At 45.7% G+C, this 25,283-nt stretch overlaps 1 protein-coding gene and 1 long non-coding RNA gene across 14 annotated transcripts in view; one reads left to right on the forward strand and one right to left on the reverse strand.

The window, feature by feature from the left end:
• The window catches only part of ENOX1 (ecto-NOX disulfide-thiol exchanger 1), a 555,199-nt gene that overhangs the window by 405,209 nt on the left and 124,707 nt on the right, over positions 1 to 25,283 (forward strand). For all 13 annotated transcript variants that reach the window (XM_040448509.1, XM_040448518.1, XM_040448516.1 and 10 more), the window contains one exon: positions 8,325 to 8,537. In XM_040448509.1, coding sequence (XP_040304443.1) covers positions 8,325 to 8,537 — 213 coding nt within the window. The remainder of the gene's footprint in view (positions 1 to 8,324; positions 8,538 to 25,283) is intronic.
• On the reverse strand, positions 20,097 to 20,782 carry LOC121013005 (uncharacterized). The gene is made up of 2 exons (XR_005782455.1): positions 20,442 to 20,782; positions 20,097 to 20,188 (listed from the first exon to the last, which is right to left on the reverse strand). It is a non-coding gene; the product is annotated as an uncharacterized LOC121013005 (long non-coding RNA).

Raw genomic sequence — 25,283 nt, forward strand, 5'->3', positions numbered from 1 at the left:
CAGCACAGATCCCAACGTGGGGCTCGAACTCACGAACTGTGAGATCATGACCTGAGCCCAAATCAAGAGCCAGGCGCTTAACCGACTGAGTCACCCAGGCACCCCGAGAATTGTTTTGAAACGGGCTTCTAGCTTCTAGCCGTTTTCCCCCGGTCCGGCCTTGAGAACCCCTAATCAGCTGCAATTGTGACTGAAATGCCCCACTGTGACCACCAGGCCAGTCTTGCTTGTTGTGCTGCTCTGAAAGGGCCTGTCTTACAGACATAAACACATAGGTCATTGTCCCTTCAACAAAAAGCATACACAGTGCAAATACAGGCATCATCTCCCCTTTCCACTCAGGCTACAAATCACAGGGAGTGGCCAGGAGGAGAAAGAACTACATCCTCAGCCAGGAATGTGGATTTTGGAACAAATTGGGTTTTTTTTCTTTAATATCCTGTACATTGTGTATTATCGGCTTACGCGCTACACCTAGACGTGACAAAAACTAGCACCGTGGTTCTGTGACCTCTTAGAGGAGTTTCACAGAAGTCTGGCATCCCCCTGTTCTTTTTAAGAAACCCGCACGGAAATGTCTGTGCATGTAAGAGGAACGTGGCATTGCCTTCTCTGCTGGAGGATCACAGATTGGGATGTCAATTTGGTGAAGTAATTTGCAAGCTTTGCCATTTCAAAAATATATATTTATATAGATGAGTATAATTTGCAGAATTTCGAAGCTGCACCTTTGCCAAGTACTGTGTGATCCCTTGAGAGAACAGATTGGAAAATTTAATAGATGGCAGTTACAGTAGAATGAACTAGCTGGGGATACATCTCAGGCAACAGTCAGGTAATATCAAGCTTGACAATTTCAACCCAAGCACAGAGTTTGGAATATAAACAGCATTTAATTGCCTAGGAAATTGGCTGCCTCAGAGAGGAAATCCACTCCATGCTCCTTATAACGCTGCAAAGCCAGACAGGAGGAGCCAAGGAAACTGCTGCCCTGAAGATGATTTCATTGATGTAGGGATTAAAAAAAAAAAAAAAAAAATGCAGTCAAAACACAAGGTAAAGAAGCCTGGATAAAAAAGAAAATGGAAATGCAATCTGAAAATACCTAATTGGATTTGATTTTTTTTTCCCCTCCCCTGAGAAATCATACTCTCTTAGGTTTATTCCATTTTCCCCCATTTTACATTGTACTTGTTTATTCTTGCAGTTTCCTTTTGGAAAATCAGCTTCATCTAGCAACATGTGTACAAGCCAACCCTATGTATGACCCACAAGGCCCTCCACTGCATCCTGCCTAGGGTTAAAACAATGCACATAGTAAATGCTTAATTCCTTTCTCTCTTCCTCAGCTATTTGGATCTCTTGAGTATGTTGCATTTCTGGGCAGTGGTGCCAACGGGCGTGATCGGAAATGTGCAGGCAGCCATCATCCCACTTGTGGGGCTCTTTACCATATATCTGGGACCTTGCTAAGCACTACAGGGAAGACAACAGCATGCAAGCCTCTACTTCACAGCGTTTAGGCTTCTGGAATGATAGAGGCAATTACAAAGCACCGTATACTTCCCACTACCGTGTGTGAGAAGTGCCCCGTGCCTTCCCAGGAGTGACTCGGGACCCAACTGGACAGTGACGGGGTGAGGGGGCAGATCTTCTGAAACCAGCTAACCCCAGATTCTATGGCCACGGGGCCTTCTTGAAGGCGGAGGAAACTTGGAGTTGTAATTGTGTAGTGTCTAAGGCAGCGTCTGTTGCGTTAATACAAATTCTAAAAAAGAAAATTAGCGGGCACCCTGCTGATTAAATAGACATTGTTCTGAGACAATTCAACTTAATGAAGACTGACTGGGAAGTAACTGCTCACAGACCCAAAGTTTATAGCATGGCTTTGAGAAAGTGAGCAGGAGCTCAATAACACCATAATTACACTTTATTGGAAACAGTAGCACCAGGCAGATGAGATAATGAATTTCAGTGTGTCTAACACAGACCATCCACCCCTGGAGGAACCCTGTGTTTGGACTGGGGAAGGAAGAGATTGATTAGACGGTGAGAAAGATGATATCCTCATTCACTGGAGATTTCTCCTGGCAAGAGCATTTAAAAGTTTTTGTGTACTTTTCCCCCCTTTGGAAAGCTTCGCATAATCTTTCATTATGCGATGAAATGAAGAGTTTCTCTGTGCCATCAGGTGAAGTTTTGACAAAGCTTTGAAGCAGTGCCCTTGGGATCCCCTGATGTGTCATCATGAATTCAGTTCTCCTGGGATCCGCATTCATAATTTCCGGAGGGCTAGGCTCTGATTTGCATACAGAATGGCCCGGTGTCAGCCTGCCAGGGGGACAGGGGGAGGGAGGGCTGCCGGCATTTTGCTGTGGCGGTTGTCAATATTTATGGTTCCAAGAAAGTAAAAATCAATAATGCTCTAAGCCAAGTGGAAGTTCCATTAGCTAAAAGCCAGGCTTCCGTCTTAGGGCAGAGGAAATAAGCACAGGAGGCTGTTGGAGAATCACTTCCGTGGGCGTCACTGACCTTCACAGAGGCAAGACAGGCCGTTTCACCTAGAAACGTTTCGCATGACCCCAAAGCAGGAATAATCAGTGCATTTTCATATTGCCACCCCCTCCCTTAATTTTTTTTCATTTTTACAGGTACTGAGTAATTGGGGGAGATTGTGTGTGTGTGTGTGTGTGTGTGTGTGTGTGTACGTGTGTCTGTATCCCCATTTTTGGAGGAAAAAATTGTGTTGTAGAACATCTTCCTCTTATCTCATTCTTGGGATATGTTATTCAAACACTGATCTCCTCTCCTGTTATTCCTTTATAGACCCAGCCATAAATAAGGGTACTACAGCCCGCCTAACTTTTCATATTCAGTGCTCATGGCCTGGCTCTCATCCTACCTATTGTTCTGAAAATCAAGGCCAGATCTCCCTCTGCACACAAAGGGGGAAAAATACCTGCTTACCCATTTGAGGCCTTTTTCCCCTTGATTATCGGTTTGTCACTTTGATTGAAGTTCACCACGTTCCCACCTGCTGAGTCCTGGGCTCTGTGTCCTTGTCCTAGAGTGACACATGCAACTATTGCACGGACCTGGCCTTTGAGGAGCTACAGTTCAAAGGTGGCTGAAGCATGCTCTGGCAGTGGAACCATAACTTACAAATATAAAATTGACACGTGCTTATGATTTTGTTTAACTCATTCATTAATGAGAGAATCAGTAAGGCGTTAAAACTGGTTCAAAAGAAAATGTGCTTTATAATGATTGGTATTTTCTACTGGACGATAGTTCATCTGTGTTGTTATGGAGAATTATTTGCATTGTTATCAGCTCTCCACAATCTATGTTCTGTCCCTAAAGGGTTGTAAGATAGCCTAGTCAGAGGCAATTAAAGATTCATTCCCCTATAGAATCAGATAATTCTGGGGGCTGGGGGGCGATGGAGAGGGTCTTCTGGGCCATGCCCAGGATTCCGCTACAAAGATCTGCAGTAGTCTCTATGCCCATTTCCAAGTCTTTGACATTTTTTTCACATTTTCTTTTCTGGGACAGGGATGACGGATGTTTAAGCACCTGTTCTTTAAATGGGGGCAGGGAGGTTAGGGACAGGGATTCACAGAGCTCAGAAGAATCACATCAAACCCTTTCAGTAACCTCCACTATCTCAGGTGGCACTTTCCATGTCAAGGTCTCGTGATCTTTTAACATAGATGAGCTCCCAGCCAGTTTCCCTGGTTTTCATTGACTGATTTCTTCCAGTGCTTCCAAAACTTTAATGTGCCTTTGAATCACTTGGAGTAGGAGATTCTGAATCAGGAAGCCCGAGTCAGGGTGAGTCTGCATTTTCAAGGAGCTCCCAAATGAGGCTCAAGCTTAGTCTTTGAATGGCGAAGATTTATCCCATATGCAGTTTTTGAAGTGCCTCCTATGTCACAGGTGCTCAATAAACATGGAAGAGAGGGACAGAGAAGGAGGTTGATGAAGTCTGAAGGAGCCAGAAAACAAAATGAGATGGGTATGGGATTCAGGTAGTGACAGTAAAGGGATAATAGTCATTACAATATTATTTATTCCTCACAAAACTAAAAACAATCATTATCTTCCCAGAATTAAAAATGCTTTCAAAAAGATTTTTGAGTCATTTGATAAGCTGGTTAGCGCCTTTCTGCAGAAGGCTCTGCTTCTCTGTGATTATCTGACATCATTCTTAACTTTCATTGCCAGTGGCGATGTCCTCAGAGGCCTGAAGGATAAAAGGACCAGCTAGCCTAAGTGCCAGAGAACTTTTATCTCTGGGAGACAATGTGAAAACACTCTTTAACATGAAATTAAAATGTTTATTACTGGGGCGCCTGGGTGGCTCAGTCAGTTAAGCGTGTGGCTTAGGCTCAGGTCATGATCTCACAGTTTCAGATTTCAAGCCCTGCATCTGACTCTGCAATGACAGTGCTCGCTCTCTCTCTCTCTCTCTCTCTCTCTCTCAAAATAAATAAGCTTTAAAAAATGTTGATTACTAACTGATGTTTCCGAACTTCTGACCGTTGAATTTGTGGCTCTCTAGCGAGAATCACTGCAAGTCTATTAGATAGTGTAACCAAATATAGATAAATTGCCAAGCGAAAAACTCAGAGTGACCAGAAGATTGCAGTATGTTTTAGAAGTTTCATTCTCACGTTAGCCCTTCAAAACTGGAGGCAGATCCATAAGCCAACCATTGACTATATAGAGTGACTGATGTTTTAGTAGAAGGATATGGAGGGAATTGTGAAAACGTAGCACATGGACGCCCCAATTCATGGTAGAGTTACAGAAAAGCTGCTTTGATGAAAGACACTGAGGCTGAATCTTGAGGGAAACGTAACAGTTATCCAGGTGTCCAGAAACGTGAAGGCTCCTGGAATGAGCACACAGAGCACGGAAAGGCGGGGAGGCGTGGCCATGGTGCTCACCAAAGAGGAGAATGGTAAGGGAACGGGGGATGAAGGGGAAAATGCAAATCAAGAAAAGCCATGGAGCAGACATGTGCGGTAACCCAGGTGTGACGTGGTAAGGACCCTGGTTAGAAAACACTGCACAATTTTTAAGGAGCAAATGGTCCATATTCGCCCGTTAATACGGCAGTTTCCCCAGCTCTTGCTGTGGAAAAAGGCACGTCTGCCCATTCTAGTTTCTAAACTGCACCCGTGTTCAGAGTTATGCCTGAGCATGTTCACAGGAAGTATTTGGAATTTTTGTAAATGCATCTTTGATGTGATTTTTATGAGCAGTGTTAATTTCTTTTCACATGAATAGCTTTAATAATGCTGCCGTCTAAATCCTGTTTAAATTAGTTTATATTGTTTTCTGTTTTCTCAGTGATCTTTCCACTGAATCCAAAATTGAACTTACAGTTAGATATTGAAAATGACCGCTCCCAATACACTTCTGTAGCCATTCAGAGTGAGTTGCTGAGTTAGTCTTAATTAATATGAAGTCACTTCTTACGTAGCAACAGATATTGACCGAACTTACCGATTGTGCCTTAACTAATGTTTTCCCATTTAATTTGCATGTCAGTACATCAATTATATATTGGCCTGGAAGTTTCAGAAAGTTCAGAAATGAGGATGAAATTGGGAGTTCTCGAAACTACATACATCTTTTAAGCTAAGCTAGTGGAATTTTGCGTGCTATTGACTTGTGCTACATATTTTTTAACACTTGTTAAAATGTGAGCAAGTCTCTTCCCTGCTTACTTTTTAAATTGTATATTTTCAATTGCCCAGTCCTAAAACTGCTGTTTCTCTTTCTGAAAACTATCAATTAACTCTGATCTGCTGGTGAACTTATGCCCTCCGTCCTAGACAGGAAGAAAAATAAAGTTTGGTTTTCAGGTCATTTGAGCAAACACACATTTTTAAATTTTAAGTGTGTTCTCCCTGACAGTAAATTAGTGTATTTATGAACTGAGTTACCACAAGCAAGAGAAGGAAGAACAACCAGTAACAGGAGGGAAAGATGGATGGAACGGGGATGTTCTATCTCCTTGTAAGGTTGACAACAAAATCTTAGAGGGTTTTTTCCCCCCTCTGTGTTATATACAGATAAAAGTCCCAGGAAAGGCGAAAAATGGTACATGAAGTCAGTGTTTTCTTTTTTGTTGTTATTTTTTAAGAGGGGAGGAAAAAAAGACTTCTTATAAGTGTTAGGTTTATTCATGCTGTCTTTTGGGAGGTCCATTCTCCTAACATCTATTGGCGGGGAGAGAGGTAGCGAGTATGCGCGGGAGGCAAAATTTATTCTGACTGTAACGGTCACAGTGGGCCTCTCACAAACATAATGCTAAATTATGGGCCTCTCCATGGGCTGAACGTAATGTTAAGTTGTATGATGGATTTTATCTTACACAAGCCGCTCCGGTCCATGAAATGAGATAAGAAACCACTGCAGCTGGAGTTCACCGAGGGTTGAGCTCAGCCTGAAATTCTGGAGTTAACAAAATTGGATGAGCCAGCTGTGAGACTGCCCGCATGTGTTCTGTGCCTGTGCCTGGAGATTTTCGAGGAAGGGCGTCTTTCCCTCGCAGGGTGCCCAGTGGGCCAGTTCTCTCCTCTGGCCCAAGTGTGAGGGCAGAGGGGGGCAGGTTTGCCCTGAAAAAAGGCTTTGATCCCCAACCCCAGACTGCCTCCGCCTCAGGGGGAGAGGGCCTGGGTGGGTGCTGATGGGTAGCGTGTGTCTGATCACTACTTCCACCATGGAAAAAGCAGAGCACGCTCCACGCACCCTGGGTCAGGCTGACCCTGCCTTCGTTCCGGGTGCGTACCTCTGGGCAAGCAACAGCCACAGCAAGGAAGTTGTGCCCCCGTCTGGGAAAGGGACTCTGGCAAAAAAGGTACTAATGGTGTTTCTACGGCGCACTATGAAATTCACAAATCACCCCCACGAACGAAGGCTTTGTATGCTGTCTAACATGCCAACAACAGTGGTTGATTAAAGAACATCTGGTGAATGAGATAAAATAGAACTCCTTTACCAAACATGAATCACGCTCCGTCCAGTCATCTGGGGGGGATATATGTATATGTGTTTGTATGCATATATGCACAATATATAACATAGGAAATAAATGCACACACAAACACACACACACAACGCATAGGGAGGTTTTTGATGTTCCTCCAGGAGAGGGAATATAATAGGCACTCAGTATTTACCAAATAAATTCGTAAGAATCTGAATCGTCCAGTGTAATTTTGCTCCCAATTTTTAGAATTCAGAATCTACCTTGTTTTCTGGAAAAATGTAGGATATTTTCCTTAAGTCACATGTTCCAAGGGTAGAAAAATTCAGGTGGAAGACTTCTCCCCTCCAGTTTGCCTGGGAAGTACGCAGTGAGCCTTCAGCAGTAGGATCGATTAATGTTGTGATAATTGACATACAGCTTCCAGTTCTAATTAACTTAATTACCTTCAGACTTGCTTTTTTTCCTTACTTCTAAGCCATACAACACAGGTCTGTTCCAGTAACCATTCCCAAACAGGCAAGTTTACTTGTTTTCTTTCAGATAAACTTTATCATTTATTTACAGGTGGAACCTCATTGCCCACTCCGTGCACCCCACCCCCTCCACAACACACACATACCTCGAACCAAGTTCAAGTGGACTCTAGTAGGCTTCCAGATGGGTTCCACAGAGAACACTGACCACTCAGGGAACAAGCCCTCTTTTGTTGAAAGCAAGGAAATGTTTTGTTTTTCAGCTGAATCGAAGATGCTCTATTAAATGTAAAGCGAAACTAGTTTTGAACCGGAGCAGAAAAAGAACTAATTCCTACAACCACTTTGGGAACAATATCTTCCGTTACATCCGGTTTTAAAATAGTCTAATCTGTCATCCATATTTTGCCACTAACTCAGCTGAATCTAAGTCATACAACTAGTTTCACTGTATAATAGATCTGATAAGAGAATCTTGAAAAATGCAGTAGGGACCCAATAGGTTAATGACAGTTTTCTGAGCCACTCTTGAGAAAGAGAAATCAGGATTTGGTGCGCCATGTTACCAAGAATGCCCAGAACAGATCTAAAGCTAAGCTCACCGGGTTGGTAGATGAGAGAGTGAGCTACCAAGTATTTCTTGGATGGCTCTGTGACACCATAGAGTCAGATGTGAAAGGGAAGGCTAAGAAACGCTAGCACGGTTAGCCTTAGGGAAGCTAATTTGTCAAGTTCCAAAGATGTATCCGTTAAGATGGTCCATGTTCTGTCTTTTGAGAAGAACCAGAGTAAAGTACGTGTCCTTGCCTTGGCATGATTTGTACTTGGTGGTTTTCCATTTCCAGATGATAGCAAGTTTTCAGAGGCTATCACAGTGCTACTCTCCTGGATTGAGCGAGGGGAAGTTAATCGGCGTTCTGCCAACCAGTTCTATTCCATGGTGCAGTCAGCCAATAGCCATGTCCGACGGCTGATGAACGAAAAAGCCACCCATGAGCAGGAGATGGAAGAAGCCAAGGAGAATTTTAAAAATGCCTTAACTGGAATCCTCACCCAATGTAAGTAAAATTTGGGGGGCCATCTGTTTTGCTGTGGTTTTGCCTTTTCTTTTGTATTCATTTAGTTTTTGTTTTCATGTGGGGGTAAGTAGATCAATAATTTCCCATTTTACTCCATATCAAATGGCACACCTCATAACCGATTTCATGTTCTGTGGCAACTTGGAGGAACACGGACCCCGCCCTGAGAGCTTACTTCTCAAGGTGAGCAACATTTCTGTAGCTTTTCCTCAGAACACCAAACCCGGCCACCAGGGCAGGGCCCCAGATGCTTCTGTGCCTGCTGGACCCACCGCAGCTCACAGCACACCTGCAGAGTGGCCACCCTTTACCTGGGGGCCGTCCCCACAGACCTGTGTGTCCTCCCAGTGCTGGGACAGTAGGAAGCAGACCCCGAACACATTGTCCTTGAGCTCTGTTTAGGATGAAGGTATCATCAGAAAAACTCCTCCCCAGGATCCTTTATTTGAGGTGAGCTCTGGCTGTCGACATGGGCAACTCAGGAGTAGAGGAGGGTTTTCTGCAGTATTATTTTTTTGTCCTTTCTTCATCTGGAAAGCAGATTGCCTTAACCGCTTAATGCTGGTGATTTTTCATGTCCAGACCCTAAATTGATGAAGGGGTCTAAATGGGCTTGCTCATAGAACAATAGTCGGGGTAATTACCCAGGGCTCTATTCAAAAAAAAAGGGCGTATATTTTTTTTATGGGCACTCTGTCTGTGTCTGTAGTTAACATCACAGTGGCATAATGCATTACAGTTGCGGATGTTCCCCGGGTCGGTAAAAGCCACCGAATGACACTGTAACAATGCCGTGCTCCATCCCATACCAGGTGCAGGGTGCCATGTGGGACGGGGCTATACGCGATTTACATATTCATTCTGAGAATAAGTATTATTTTCAATGATATAACGTGCCAAAACGTCGAGCGCCTATTTCATTGGTGCAAACCCAAGGGATAATGTATCTGTTCGGATGAGAAGAGAGAGGGGCGTGAAAAACCAGGCTGTCGAGTGGAAAAGGGTTTTCTGTGACTCTGTTGTCAGGCCTTTTTCGCGGCAGCATTAAAATACGTAAGAAACTCTCCAACGTGAACTCTGATAGGTGACCAAATATGCAGTGTGAGATCAACCCGGGACACCTGTCTTTACAGAAAAGGCATAGGAAAGAACAGAAGTGCTGTCTCCTCAGGCCATTCTCAGACCACCTTCTCGTGATTCCTACTCTGAGGGATGACCCTTCTTCACGTGACCGTGTCTGTCCAGCAGTTCTGAAGTTAGGGTTACTAGGGATAGGATGAGAAACAATAATATCGATGCCCCCTTTAAAAGGAGGGCCGTGCAGCATGGATTAGCAGGTGGAGGGGAGGTAAGGCTGGATTGGTAATGGAGAAAAGGAAGAGACGGAAAGGCCACTCGACTCTTAAAAACACAGCCCCTGCAGAGTGATGGCAAACCAGGTGCCTGAACACTGGGATATTCTGGGTACCTCTTGCTCACCAGCATCAATTTCATAATATATTTTCGTTCCCGTGACTTCACTGTCCCACCTGGCAGGGAAGACTCAACCCTTGACTCCAACAGCGAAGGTAGGAAGGGAACCACGCATTAGAATAGGGAGGTTTCGTGTTCTTTGGCAATACCCGTGGGAAGAAGCATGTGTTAAAAAGAGGCCCAGATCCTGTGGCTGAAAGAATGCCACGCCACGTGCCTAACATTACCCAGGGGTGAGCTGGCCTAGGCTGGGGGATCCAAACATCAGCACTGTATTCCTGATAAATCGAGGCTGAATTGGACCATGAGGTTGAGGTCTGTTGCAACAATGCGCTTCCTGCTGTGGGACCTCTGGATGAGCAAGCATCTGGCCACAAGCAGGCCTGAAGAACTCTTCCCACACCCCACAGCCAGGATGGGGAGGAGAGGGAGGAGGAGGGAAGTAAGGGGAGGGGAGGAGGGAGAAGAAGAAGAGGCAGGAGGAGGAGGAAGGGAGGAGGGGAAGAGGGGGAAGGGAAGAAGGAAGGAGGAGGCCCCCATCATGTCTTTTTTTACAGGCTCAAATCACGCAAGATAAAAAGAAGGGGAAAGAGAAGAAAGAGGACAGGGTTGCACCTTCAGAGCGAGACAGCAAAACTTGCCCAAAGAACCCCAAACAGCCTTCCGTTTCTGTCTCGTTGTGCAGAATTATTACACGTGTTGGTGCCTAGCTACAAGGAAAATGGGAAATATGCTTTTCTGAAGGGACCCATTGCTGCCCAGAATAAAACCGGAGGTCTCAGAGTAAAGAAGGAGCGGGGGGGGGGGGGGTTGGATGGCTGCCCAGAGGCATTTTGCAGTTCCTGCCATACGCGGCCCCTCCCATCCCACTTTTACTCCTGTCCGATCTGTTGTTCATACGTCGCCTAGTGGGATTCACATCATATCTCCCCACTTCAGCCCCTTGAGTAGCTTCCCATTGCACGAATAATATTCCCTCCGCAGCCCGCGGGCTCTCCACACCTGCCTCTTCAGCTCCGTCTTCCCTCGACTCTCCACGCGTCCTCCCCATGGGCCTCCCTCCTGCTGAGCCCTTCAGAACCAACTCCCACCCCAGAGCCTTTGCACCTCTGTCCCTCTGTCTGACTTGCACTTCCCCCCACTCCACGTGCGTGAATCCTTCCCATCCTTTAGGTCTTGGCTGAGAGCCCACCCTTCGGAGAGGCCTTTCAACACACCCCCTCCCCCATAGGCTCACCACCCACTGCGAGTTCAAGGTCCTCCAGAGCACTTAGCAAATGTGCAGCAGTGTGATAATTCGTCGGCTTTTGCTGATTAGTCTTCCACGCACCCCAAGTGTCTGGAACATAGGAACAGGATGATGAGTAAGTGAGTGCGTGAGTAATGGGAAGGGCAGGAGGAAGGAAGCCTGAAACCGTTCAGAAGTTCCCAGGGACCTTGGAGAGTAGTTTGGTATCGGTAGCAGCACAGTCCGGGGGTCCCGGGCCTCGACTCTGCAGGTGTAATCACACAGATCGAGAAGCCCAGTAGCTGTGCTTTCGGCGGGAACTGCTGTACTTTACCGGACCCCCCGGAGCAGGCTGGGGGGGTATTTGCGTGGAAGAGTCAGCAGAAGAATTCATGTTGGCATTCCTCAGTCCTACCTGTCCCACAACCTGTCCGTGAGAGACACCCCCCTACCCTCAGCCCCGGACTTTAATTCTGGGGAAGTATTTCAGCAGCCAGCAGAGACTAGAAAGTCCCAGTGGACGCCACCAGCCCACAGTGCTGTCTCCGTGGTGCCCATCCCAGCCATGGCGGACCTGAGGGGCCTTCGCGGGCCCCGTCAGGACACCTTGAAGGTGAGAGAGAGCTAGAGGGGAGCCTGAGCTGGAATCAAGGCTCTAGGGTAGAACAGGAAGATTGCACGTCCCAGTGAACAGCCTCAGACTTTCCCACTCTTTCCCGTGTGCTTTTGCAAAGATGACTACTCCCCAGATGCACAGGGGAGCCGAAGCCTACCTGTCATCACGCAAATAGTAGCGGCAACGTGGCCAAGCTGCTAGGTGTGTGCACATTTCATCACCCTCCGAAGGTTAAACACATCTCGTTTCATGTCTGGGGCAGTTACGTTGGTCTCAACCACGTTTTCTCCGCTTACCCCCACGCAGTTCGGCATGGTGAGACGGGGTCGGTGTCCGTACAGGGGGCTGCTTCTGACATAATGACGGCGGAAGTCCACACAGATTGACATGCTTGCTTGCATTTTCCAAAAGCGGAACCAGCCGTACTCCCGTTGACCTGCACGAATACTTCCGGAAAACACCCCAGGAATCACATCCTGCCCTTCCCATTTCGAATTAGATCATGATTGTTTAGCCTTAAAATTCAGGAATGGCAGCTCAGTTTTCTTTCTCCCGAGTGGCTGGAAATCTAGTTGTTTGGCAGTTAGCATGAGTGCACCCTCCCATGTAAAAGATCTCCACAGTGCCGGTGCCCTTCTCCACGGCATTCCATGGTGGCCTTTCTGTTGGAAAGCCACGAGTGCCAGGAAATTGTTCTGAGGCCATAGGAAAAGCAGGTACATTGATGAACTGGCTTATCACAGCAGGTGGGGCTGGCCTGGTGTCCTGAAGGGAGGGCTCATTTAACAACTTCCGGGAAGTTCAGGCACATTTCTACAAAGCTCCGAGCATGGCAAAAGGTTGGCTCCCTGCGTAGATTTTACTGGAAATAGGAGAAGGAAAATTTCATTAAGTGTTAGTCCTTTAAACTGGATAAGAGGCACCCATCTCCTCACTTTGCTAGCCATACTTTCCTGGCTTTCATATTTGAGCAGGTAGCATTTGCTCAAAAGGGGAAAAGAAATCAAGAGCCACGAAGAATAACATAAAGAGAAAGTTGTGATTTATTTCAAGATTTACATCGAGGTCCGGGAGTTACCTCCTAGCCCTGTTGGTTTTCCGTTATGTGGACATTTGTTCAGGTTCTCACCTCACTCCTATCTCTGGCCTTCACCCCAGGACCAGCTATTAAATCTAATCCAGTAGGCATCGTTTCCATCCGAACCTTGGCTTCAGGCCTCAAGGGGCAGCACCTGACGCAACCAAGAGTTTGGGGAGTTCAGCATCCATTCACTTTCGTTTGGGATCCTTTTTCACTTCTGACCATGGATGTGCAGTTACGAAAGATGTTAGCTGAGGATGCCATCTATCCCAGTGTGGCAGCTGGGGCTCTCTCGTCTTTTCCGGGCCAGCTGGGTAGATCTCATCCGCTGGATATAGAAACAAAAGAAAAAAAAACGTCAGCACAGGTGACTCATTTCACCCTTAGGACATTTCACCCTTATGTCATCCTTGACTCATGTTTATGTCATTTCTTAGCCTGTCCATGTGGCAGAAACCTCCCCAGTTTTTCCGACTGAGAGACTTTGGGGTTTTGGTCTTCTTTGCCCTTCAAAAATGTATATTCCATAGGCCTGCCCATTTCCAGTTTTGCAGTTATGAGGAAAGCTTGTCAATTCGAAGCTCAGAGAGGAGCTGTTTGTCGAGTTCAGGAAGCATGTACCACAGCATTCAATTATTAATATGCATGCCAAGATGATCAATTGTGCATGCCTTGTTACAACACACACACGTCTAATGAAAATTTAAACACTCCATGATATTCCCACTTTGGTACTTCCCCAACAAGCTTCCCAGTAAGAGAGAAGAGAAGGAAGGGAGCAACGTGGGGGAAAGGCAATGGAGAAGGGTTTATTAATATTAATTTAAGGATACGTGCCATAAATATAATGAGCGGGACTGCAAAGCAGAACTTGGAGGATGCCAGAGACCCATTGGTTCAAACCCTCTCATTTTATAGGGGAGGAAACTGAGATCCCAGGGCAGACGCGATAGGCCTTGGGCATTCAGCAATTTGGGGGCAGACTAGAACCCAAGACGCTTGGCTCATTCTCCTTGTCCAGATTGCTCTCTGTCATCGTGGGTAGGGATGCTTCCATGAACAGCGAAAATGATCAGAGGAGGATATTATAGCTGTAAATTTATAGCTTACACAGGTGGAGTTGAAGAAGCGTTCAGTGACGTTCTGTGTTGGCTCCACATGGAATACAAATGCTGCGGTCTGGTTACAAAATGCAGCCTTTGCCTCTAGCCCTGCCCTCCTCCCCCCTCCACACTGGTGCCTATGCTACGTCCCTCGCCTCAGGTATTTCCCTCGGCCCCGTGCCAGAACTGGAACCTCGCGTCTGTCACACTTCCTCCTCGTGTAACCCACACCCCCTGTCCCCGTCTCCTGCCTTCTGCAGCACTTGAATATCTCATTCCTTTCTAATTATTTTCTGTGCGTCAGGTTTTGGGGTTTTCGTTTTTTTCTTCTAGTAAGATTTTAGACTAAACAGAAACAGAGGCCGTTTACTCTTCGCCTTCCCCACCTCGCCAGGGAACATCAACCCCGGGGTCTAAGCGTATCGAAGACCTCAGTACAACCTTCAGCTGTTGATCAAAGACCGTAGACAGAAATGAGGGTGGCATTGGAATTTGGCCTGGAACCTAAAACCTGCAGAATACATTCTAAATGTTGGGGTGTTTGAATACGCCATGATCCCAGTGGACTTGGCTCTCATATGCCATCCTCCTTCAAGTAGCATACGCAGAATATACTTCTGTTGAGAATCGTGCCGCAGGTGGTATTACAGTCCTCTTACATCACTTCAACCTGGAGGCCGGAGAGGTTAGAATTACCATGCAAATTTGTTTTATATATTTATGATAGGAAATGGCATCACCCTCATCTTAGACCTTGAAAACAGCAGACAGAGGAGAGGCTTTTGACGTAGCATGAAGAGATCCTCGTTCTAGGCCGAGCTCGACCATCAATTAGCCAGGTGGCTTTCGTAAAGTCAGTTCAGCCTCTTGAGTCTTGGTTTTCTCGTCTACTCTATAGTGAAAGGGCTTGACCAGACAGTCCCCTCAGTTCCATTTTCATTGTGAAAACCCAGCAGTCCTTATCATATCATTGACTCTGATCCTTTTTTTTTTTTTTTTTTTTTCTTAATATCTACATGGAGCAAGCATCTGCCAGGACCCAGCCAGGATGCCAAGGCTCCTGAGCTGAGCACAGAACAGTAGGTCACATATCCCTCCATGCATGTGCCCCCTTTCTGCCTCACTGGGGGGACGTTGTGTCTGCACGCAGCACTGCGGGTTTCAAGCCCCATTTCGACCCTAAGAGTGCGTGGGCAGCATGCACCCGGGGGTGGGGCAGACCATAGACAGGGCAGGATTCTGGTCAGAGAGGCGGCGCCTTCCCTGGCCACTCTCATCTGTTTTCTTGACTAAAACCGTAACACCTCAGGTGTTTGAATGAATGATGCGATTCATCCACAAGTATTTACTGGTCCCTGTTACATACCAGGCAGGGCACTAAGCACCTGAGTGAAATAGGAGGGGTTTCTGGTCTTCCGTGGACCACGACCCCTCTTTCTGGATGGTGTCACCATCCATGTTTCTTCTGCCTGAAAAGCTCTTTCTGAAACCCTTCACTTCTTAGGAACATCTCGGCTAAACCTTTTTTTTTTTTTTTTAATTTCTGCCAAGGGAAATTTGGCTTCTATGTTCCCGCTGTCGGAAAAGAATTTTATGAAGTGTTAAAATGTTTTCCGTGTCTGTGGTCGTCATTGCTATCGTTCATCCAGGAGAAAAAAATTCCCCATAACTGCTTTAGCAACTCGACAGGTTTTCTGTTTCTCCTCAAAATCATACTGATGACTATATTTGCCAATGCTTTAAGTGCTGGAAACATTATTTTCATTAAAAAAAAAAAAAGTATCTATTTGCGCTCAGGGAATAAATGTCCAGAGAAGACATTAAAAAAAATTTTTTTTTAATGTTTATTTACTTTTGAGAGAGAGAGCATGAGCAGGGGAGGGGCAGAGAGAGGGAGACACAGAACCCGAAGCAGGCTCCAGGCTCTGAGCTGTCAGCACAGAGCCTGATACAGGGTTCAAACTCATGAACCGCGGGTTTGTGATGTGAGTCTCGAACTCACGAACTGTGAGATCATGAACTAAGCCAAAGTCAGATGCTCAACCGACTGCGCCACCCAGGCACCCCGTGAAAATATTTTTTTAATAAAAACTTTCAAATCAAGAATGAGCACAGAATTTTCTGTTTCACAGGATACCAAAGCTGATAGCAGAGGATGCTGGAAGCCTGCCAGATCTGAGTGTTGAGCCTTTTCTGGATCTCTCAGTCTCACTGAAAACATATCTACTGAGCCAAGTAATACCACTACAATGTTAACATGATTTTTTTTTTAACTGGTAGCAAAATGAGAGACAGAAATTAAGCCTTACCCTCTGGACCAATGAGGAGCCATGGAAGGCTAGATTTTAAGAGCTAACATAGGATGTGCTAAGTAAAGCAGAGCAATTCAGGAAAGATAGAACTTTCAGGAGCTAGAGGTGAAGCCCTGCTATCTTGATATGAGCCCAGTTGTAGGGACTGGAAAGGAAGCCTCGACTAAGTGTAAGGAGGAGGGGTGGGGAGTGGTCATGGGTAGGGGGTGGGGCAGGAGGGGAACAGACTATGAGGGAAAAAGTCTCTGAGCTGCTTTGGAAAGAATCCACATGCAACCTTTTTTTTTTCCCCACAAAAACTTTTTAAAGCCAAGACTCGGCTAAACCTTTCAAACTAGATCCAAGGAAGAGTGAGGTGTCTGTAAAGTCACTTTAAGGCAGAGATGACGTGTTCTGGACTTTTATGTGCAACCGAGAAAGAAGTCCCAAGTTGGTGTCCAGGCTCAAACAAAGGAAAACTATGCCCGGGGCAGATCATGAAACAGTAGCCACAAAGTGAGAGGACTTCTATTTATTAAGGACATAAACTGCTTAGGGTTTGCGCACTCCTTCTCCGGCAGGGTAGATGTATGATCCACGAGGCCAAAAATATTTACTATTTCTTTGCGGAGAAAGCTTGCTGAACCATCTTCTGTAGGATCACAGAGCTAGAGAGGATATTTAGAAATAACTAGTCCAGGGGCGCCTGGCTGGCTCAGTTGGAAGAGCGTGCGATTCTTGATCTGGGGGTTATGGGTTCAAACCCCCACATTGGGTGTACAGATTACTTAAATAAATACATAAATTTACAACAGAAAACAAAGGACTATAGCCCATCCCCCTTTGCCTGGGAACTCAAACACAGAGGCTCTCTTCAGCCCACACAGCCACTTAGTGGTGGAACTAAGACTTTCCCAACAACAAGGGCTCCCTGGCTCTCCCTCCCCACTCCTGTGCCTCCCCACAGTGTTGCATTCCTAAAAGCACTCCCTCAGCCCGGCCCCACCTCCTCAGGTTTCCCCTGCTGAGGCGTAGGATTCAGCAACAGTGATGAACAAAAGTAGGGCAGAGTGGATTTTAGATGACCCCGTGCTAAGGGCACACACTGAGCGAAGCCCCTTCCCGTCTGGTAGACATGCAAGAAACAGGGGGCTTTTCCAGGCGCCTATTACGCTTCTCCGTCTCTCGGATTCCTCGGGACACTTTTGGAAAACGGTCCGTCAGCTTCCTGCCCCATAACAATCTCAAATATTTGGCTCCTGGGTTCTAGAAAATTCTACCTACCTAATGGACCAAGGGTCATTTGGAGCCTTTCCTGCCTCCTTGGATGCTCTCTGCAAGCTGCTTCTCCCACCATGACTCAATCACGTGTACGGCTGTCTCCCCCCAGGGCTACGAGAACCAGAAGGATCTTTGAATCTGCAGCCCCTAGTACGGTGTCTGGATGTTACACTCCACCGTGCTCAGAAGACTCTGGCCCATAAGTGTAAATACATATACAAACGTTTATAAATGCGCTTGACCCTGGAACAACACGGGTTTGACCTGAGCTGGTGCACAGATGTTTTCAATGCAATACATTAGTACTCTGTATTTTCTCCAGCCTCCTTTATTGTTAAGAATACAGGATGTGCCACATATAACAGACCAAATATGTGTCAATCAGCAGTTTGCTATCAGTAAGGCTTCCGGTAAACAGGAGGCTAGTAAGTTTTGGGGGAGGCAAAAGTTACGCATGATTTTTGACCAGGGGAAGGTCAGTGGCCCTCATCCCTGCATTGTTCAAGGGGTTGGATGTGCGTAATTTGGAGTTAGGTGAATGCATTTCCGCTCCCTAGGGAAGCCCCTTCAGGGCCTCCGTTCCCTGTCTACAGAGAGAGAGGGGATTAGAATCATGGGTCCCTTTTGAATTTCACCATTTGCTAAGTATGCGACCTTGGACAAGTGTTTACCCCTCTCTGCGAATCTGTTTCTTCATCTGTGAAACGGGCATAATGGAAGCACCAGCCCCAGAGGATCGCTGGGAAGTTTAAAGGAGATCATGTTTTATTAGTTTATTTATTTTGAGATGTTAAAGGAGAGGTTCTGAAACTTCAGCACTCGTTGGAGTGACCTGGAAAGCTTGTTAAAACAGTCCACTAGATTGGTGGTTGCCAGAGGCAGAGGGTGGAGGTACAGGAAATGGGGAGAGGGGGTCAAAAGGTACAAACTTCCAGTTAATCTGAAAAACAAAACTTAGTGGGCATGAAATTAAAGTGCAATTTGGCAATAGCTCTCAAAAATTTAAAATTCAGACACTCTTGGGCTCAGTCAGTTAAGCATCCAACTTCGGCTCGGGGCAAGATCTCACAGTTCGTGGGTTTAAGCCCCACGTTGGGCTCTGTGCTGACAGCTCGGAGCCTGGAGCCTGCTTGGATTCTGTGTCTCCCTCTCTGGCGGTCTGTCTCTGTCTCTCTCAAAAATAAACGTTAAACACATTTTTTTTTAAATTCAGATACTCTGTTATCTTTTCCACTGCCAAGAATTTCTTATAAAGACATTTATATAAAAATGTCCAGGAGCACCCACGTGCCTCAGTCGGTTAAGCGTCCAACTCTTGGTTTCAGCTCAGGCCATGATCTCACGGTTCATGAGTTGGATCTCCCTGTCGGGCTCCATGCTGACAGTGTGGAGCCTGCTTGGGATTCTCTCTCTCGCCCTCTCTTTCCCTTTCTCTCTGCCCCTCCCCTGCTCACATTTTCTCGCTCTCAAAATCAACAAACTTAAAACATTATTTTAAAAAGCCCAAAGACATGTCTGAGGATGTTCATTACAACCTGATTAACGAAGGAATACCCCCAAACTATTGCGAGTTCAGTGCCAGACCACCACAATAAAATGAGTATTGCAATAAAGTGAATCAAATGAATATTTTGGGCTCCCAGTGTATATAACAGGTATATTGACACTGCACTGGAGTCTATTAAGCGTCCAATAGCATCGTGTCTAAAAAAATGTACATACCTTAAATTAAAAATACTTTGTAGCTAAAAAGTGCTAACCATCACCTGAGTTTTCAGAGAGTTGTAATCTCTTTGCTGGCAGAGGATCTTGTCTGCTGTTGATGGCCACTGACTGATCAGGGTGATATCTGCTGAAGGCTGGGCTGGCTGTGGCAGTTTCCTATAATAAGACGACAGTGAAGCTTGCCACATCGATTGGATCTTCCTTTCACTCGCACACTTAGAAGCCATCATAGGGTTGTTCGTTGGCCCAATTTCAACTTTGGTGTGTCTCAGGGAATAGGGAGCCTGAGGAGAGGGAGAGAGATGGGGGGAGAGCCAGTCAGTGGTACAATCAGAACACTCACGTTTATCGATTAAGTTTGCCATCTTATATGGGTGTGGTTCGCAGTGCCCCAAAGCAATTTCAATGGTCATCGTAACAAGTGCAGTAATGATGAGGAGGTTGCAGTATTGCAATGAATTACCGAGAATGACCAAAACGTGGCACGGAGACATGAAGCGAACGAATGCTGTTGGAAAAATGATGTTGATGGACTTGCTCGACACAGGGTTGCCACAAGCCTTCAATCTGTAAAAGGTGCAATATACCTGCGAAGCGTAAAAAAGGGAAGCGCGGTGAAATGAAGTGCCTTTAACATGCATACGAATAGATTTCCAAGATATGTTAAGTGAGAGCGAGTTTCAGCACAGTATATACAATGTCAGCATTTTTGTGTAAGTGAAGAAAGGTTATGCTTTTTGTAATTAAAAACAAAGGATAGACACGGTCTATCTACTACATGCGTAAGATTTTTCCCTGGATGGAGATGCCAGAATCTGTTAAGAGTGGTTACCTTTCGGGGCGCCTGGGTGGCGCCGTCGGTTAAGCGTCCGACTTCAGCCAGGTCACGATCTCGCGGTCCGTGAGTTCGAGCCCCGCGTCGGGCTCTGGGCGGATGGCTCGGAGCCTGGAGCCTGTTTCCGATTCTGTGTCTCCCTCTCTCTCTGCCCCTCCCCCCGTTCATGCTCTGTCTCTCTCTGTCCCAAAAATAAATAAAAACGTTGGGAAAAAAAAAAATTAAAAAAAAAAAAAAAAAGAGTGGTTACCTTTAAAGAGAGAAACTGGATGGGAGGCAGCCAGAATGGGAAGGTAACCTTTTACTTTTCATTTTATTCCTTTTTTCTTGAATACATCTATCACTTTTATCTAGTCAATAGGGCTAATCTAGGCAGGGGGATTTATTGGATTTTAAAAGACTAATAAATGCTGCGTGTTATAAGGAACCATTAAAATTATAATATTCTCAGAGATTTTTGTTTTGATACTTCTCAGAATATTTGAATATATGTATTAATAAGGGGATCTCCAGTTCCTGAAATGTATTGGGATTTATACAAAGCTTAAGAAGTCACCGCCCACCTAGTATCTTACCATTTATTTGAATAATGTCACCATTCCGTGCTTGCTTGAAATTTGCTAAAAGCATCCGATTTCTTTTTTTTATATATATAAATAATTTGATCGCCACTTTCTCTCTGTCTCCGTCCACATTCCCCCAAAGAACTAAACATCCGGCCTCATCTAGCCAGGATGTTAAGAAAGGTGATGCCCGCCTGTGGTGTCGTGGCCTCGGGTTTAACACGCTGTAATGGATTCACGGTGTCACGCAGCAATGCTCTTTTTCTTCATCTCAGGAGAAAACCCCAGAATGCCCTTTTTCCTCCTCAACTTGAAATTCCAGTCCATGCCTCCCTAATAGATGGGTTTGACCGTGTTAATTCTCTATTTCCTGGGCTTCCTGCCAGACTGACTGGCAGGCTCCTGTTTGCTCAGGACCCAGACTGAGTAGGCAGGAATCTCTCTGGGAATCTCTTCTAGCAGCTTCCCCTGTCTGTGTCCGACACTAACTGCTCCTCCCTCTGGCTTTGTCTTGCTCTTGTGGGTGTCCTGAGAGCCCGAATCACTTACTACATTCCCTCTGTTGTAAGTTTTCAGTCCAGAGCCCAGACTCATCAATTCTACCCTAGCTTTTAGTATTTCAAAGCAACAGGAACCAGCCAGGGTGGGGGAAGTCAACTATTTCATTTGTTACGTGCCTTAGAACATCTTTTATGAGCTCTTCATAGAGGTTATGGAAAAGATGTTATCCCTTAAAGGAAAATCAAATTTCCTCTGAACCCTACAGAGTCAGGCTCTATGATGAGCCCAGATAACATTAAAAACAAAAAATCGAGGGCGCCTGGGTGGCGCAGTCGGTTGAGCGTCCAACTTCAGCCAGGTCACGATCTCGCGGTCCGTGGGTTCGAGCCCCGCGTCGGGCTCTGGGCTGATGGCTCAGAGCCTGGAGCCTGTTTCCGATTCTGTGTCTCCCTCTCTCTCTGCCCCTCCCCCGTTCATGCTCTGTCTCTCTCTGTCCCAAAAATAAATAAACGTTGAAAAAGAAAATTAAAAAAACAAAAACAAAAAATTGAGCTTGAAGATTTGTTTGAGGTGCTCTATTTAGGCAAAGCTACTGCGTATAAGGACTTAGCGTCTCCAGACATTTGCAACACTAAATGGATTGAAGGCTGTTTCACAGCTATTTAGCTGGAACACAACATGGAGGACTGAGGAAGTAGGTAGTCAGGGGACAAGGAAGAGAAAGGTCTGGGCTTGTGCTCCTTGGAGGAGCCTTACCTCCGTCTGCCTTGCTTCCGAGGCCTTTCTGCCCCGGAGCTCAGAATTCAGGAGCCTCGTGCAGCCCGGAAATCTGAGGTTTTGTGCCTGGCACTCTGGTCCCTCCCAGAGAGCTTGTTTAAATGTGGCCTGTTTCTGGGTGAATGGATGTCCCGTGCCGAGCTTTCCTTCCCGAAAACTGAACACAAGTGCTTCTAAAGATAACGTGTCATGTTTTCTGTCAGGTGAGAAGTGTGCTCTGAATTCAGCAGATGGCCAAACATTTTGAGGTAGGGGACAGTACTAAAAAAAAAAAAAAAAAAAAAGTTGTTACATTACTTAGTCTTACGGATTTTTTTAATTCTGAAGAATATATACATGCGTGTGCGTGTGACGCTTGTGTAGTGCCTCTTTATGTGCACACATACAAGATAATGAATAATCACTACTGGGATGTTAAATTCTTCATTAAGCAAGGGGAACACCAGACGGAGGGGGCCCTGATGTCGTGGTGGTGTCCATCAGCGAACCCAAATCCAAGCCTATAAATGCCTAAAAGTTACAAAACTGAAACCTAAGGACAACCAGTCGCAGGCAGGCAACTAGATTTTAAGCTGTGACCGATCCACGATTGCTTTGCCTTGCTTTGCTTCCGCCTTTTTCCTGTGAAGGCCTGTGGCCTGTTCCCGGCTCCTGCCAGTCAGTGGAGGGCTCTTACCATTCAGCACTGCCTAATTTGATTGATTTTTGCTCAAATAAACGCTTGCAATTTCTAATCTTTTAACAAGGGGTTTGCAGCTGCAAAGAGTGATTAGCGATTTGATCAAAGCTCTGTTTATCCTTCCTTATAAGTTCACTTATACCTGCTGGATATATGTCAGGGACTCCTTTATGACATCGAAGACTGACACTTAAGCATAATTATGAAAAAGCACTTTTGAGTTTTTCATGATTCTCCAAATCCCTAATTTAGGCAAAACACTTGAAGCATAGAATTTGATGGTGGGTGGAGGGGGGTGGATAGATTTGTAAGGTGTGAAGGATAGATTTACATTTTCTGGGGGCGCCTGGGTGGCTCAGTCAGTTGAGTGTCTGACTCTTGGTTTCGGCTCAGGTCATGATCTCACGGTTCGTGAGTTCAAGCCCCACATCGGGCTCGGCCCTGACAACATGGAGCCTGCCTGGGATTCTCTCTCTCTCCCTCTCTCTCTCTCTGCCCCTCCTCTGCTCTCTCTGCTCTCAAAATAAATAAACTTCAAAAAATTTTGAAAGAAAGAAAGAAAGAAAGAAAAAAGAAATTTTCTGACTGAGCTCTTTCTGTTGATAGTACTTCCAAAATGTTTGAGCGTATACCTGACCCAGGCTCACATGTGGCCTTAGAACCAGAAGTAGCTGGCCCACTAGGGTGGCAAAGGCATGGGCTGGGGTGATTTGAATTTGTTCTTCTGTAAGCTGCTTTTTGGAACAAATGCCAGGGCCGCCTTGTTTACGGTTTATGTCGTCTCTGAGCTTTTAGGTAGAACTTTAAAGATTGAGTTTAGTGAGTAACTACTTGCAGTTTTATTGGGTAGAGGACCCGTAGTATTAATTACACTGGGGGGGGGGGGTTGTTGAGTGGCAGTCAGCTTGCTCTTCGGCGTTCCCTGTTGGAGACGACGAAGAGGGTCTGGTCTTTACCTGGGACACCAGTACCAGCGGTCATCCTGATTTATGATTTTGAAAATCTGCTGCCTTTGAATCACATTCATTAAGCCCTACTCTTTGAGGTGGTTTTTCCCTAATGATGGATTCCTGCTGATCCAAGCACTCTTTCCGAGTCCTTTCGTGTGCCCAAGAACTTTCATTTGCAAGAGACATGGCTGGTTCCCGAGCGGTCTCTGCAGAAATGAGAGAAGGAAACTGAGCCATGGAGAAACCTTGAGAGTGTTTTTCAAACCTAATCGGAGTTACAAGGTTTTTTTTATTTTTATTTGGGGCAGGGGGGGGTTCTTTACTATTTGGTATTATTTGCAGAGAAAGTACAAAACTTATTAAGAAGTAGAGAGTTCGCCACATTTAGTTTTGCGTTTAATCAGTTAGCCCATTGAAAAGAATACAACTGCATGAAATTGCATTAAATTGAGAAAATTTAAGACGCGTCTCTGAGTCGTGACTTCTTTCTGAACCCCCCACCTGTATTTCAGCTCCATCTGGATGACCTTCAGGCATGTCAAATTCAGTGTGTTCCAAGCAGGTCCCTTATGTTCTCTCTCCCACCTCCCCCTGGGCTTGTCTTCCTGGTTGCTGAGGTGTCTCCCAAGCCTGAGGCATGCTAGTCTCCCCCCTTCTTTCCTCATAGCAATTCAGCCACCTGTCCGATCAGCTTGCCCCATCATATGACTCCTTGCTCCCGCCTCTGTTTCACTGTTCTGCCTTCACTCAAGCCTTCGTCATTTCTCCCAAACAAACCCTACTCAGATATGCCTCCTCAGGTTACAGTATGAAGTTCACCACCTGGCTTAGCATCCACTGTCCTTCTTGACCCATCCTCACTTAGCACTCGCCCTAGCCTTTGAAGTGAGGAGCAAGCATTGACTCATCGTGTAAGACCTAGTGACAATGTTGTCTCCTTTGGGGGTGTTCCCTGACTGTACCTACCGGGTTAGTTACCGTGGCCCCGGTTACTTACTATGTCCCCGTACTGTCATCCATACCGCTCTTGCATAGGATAATTATCTGCTTATCTTCCTCTCTCCCTAGAGACTGATCCCATCAGGGGCAAGGGCTGTCTTAATCATATATTTCTAGCAATCAGTGAAGTGCTTGGTAGGTAACTAGAGGATCTCAGATGTTTGCTGAATAAATGAATGGGTGGGTGAATGAATTGAACGTATGCCCCGGGATATGGTAACAACATGTTCTAGATAACTGAGATACTTAGCCTCAAACAGGAAATATCTGCAGTGGTACATAGCTTGAGTAGATATTAGAGGATCTGTTTTTACCCTTGAACCTGTGCAGTATTCAGCCATTGGGTCTGTCTTCTAAGCGTTTTCCCTTCTTTATGCTTCCATGGGTATAGCTGGCCTCTCTTACCTTCCCCCTACTCTATACACACATATGTGATCATTTTCTCTCTAGTGTATCCCCTTTATTAACAGCCTTTCTTGATTGATGGCAGAATTTTGACTATCGCCACCAAAATACTTGGCCTCAACCCTTACTGCCCCTTCCCCTCTGGATAACACGGTTCTTACTTTTCTTTCTTTCTTTCTTTCTTTCTTTCTTTCTTTCTTTCTTTCTTTCTTTCTTTC

Source organism: Herpailurus yagouaroundi, unplaced genomic scaffold, assembly GCF_014898765.1.
Source record: "Herpailurus yagouaroundi ecotype Mexico unplaced genomic scaffold, PumYag 197, whole genome shotgun sequence".
Lineage (NCBI taxonomy): Eukaryota > Metazoa > Chordata > Mammalia > Carnivora > Felidae > Herpailurus > Herpailurus yagouaroundi.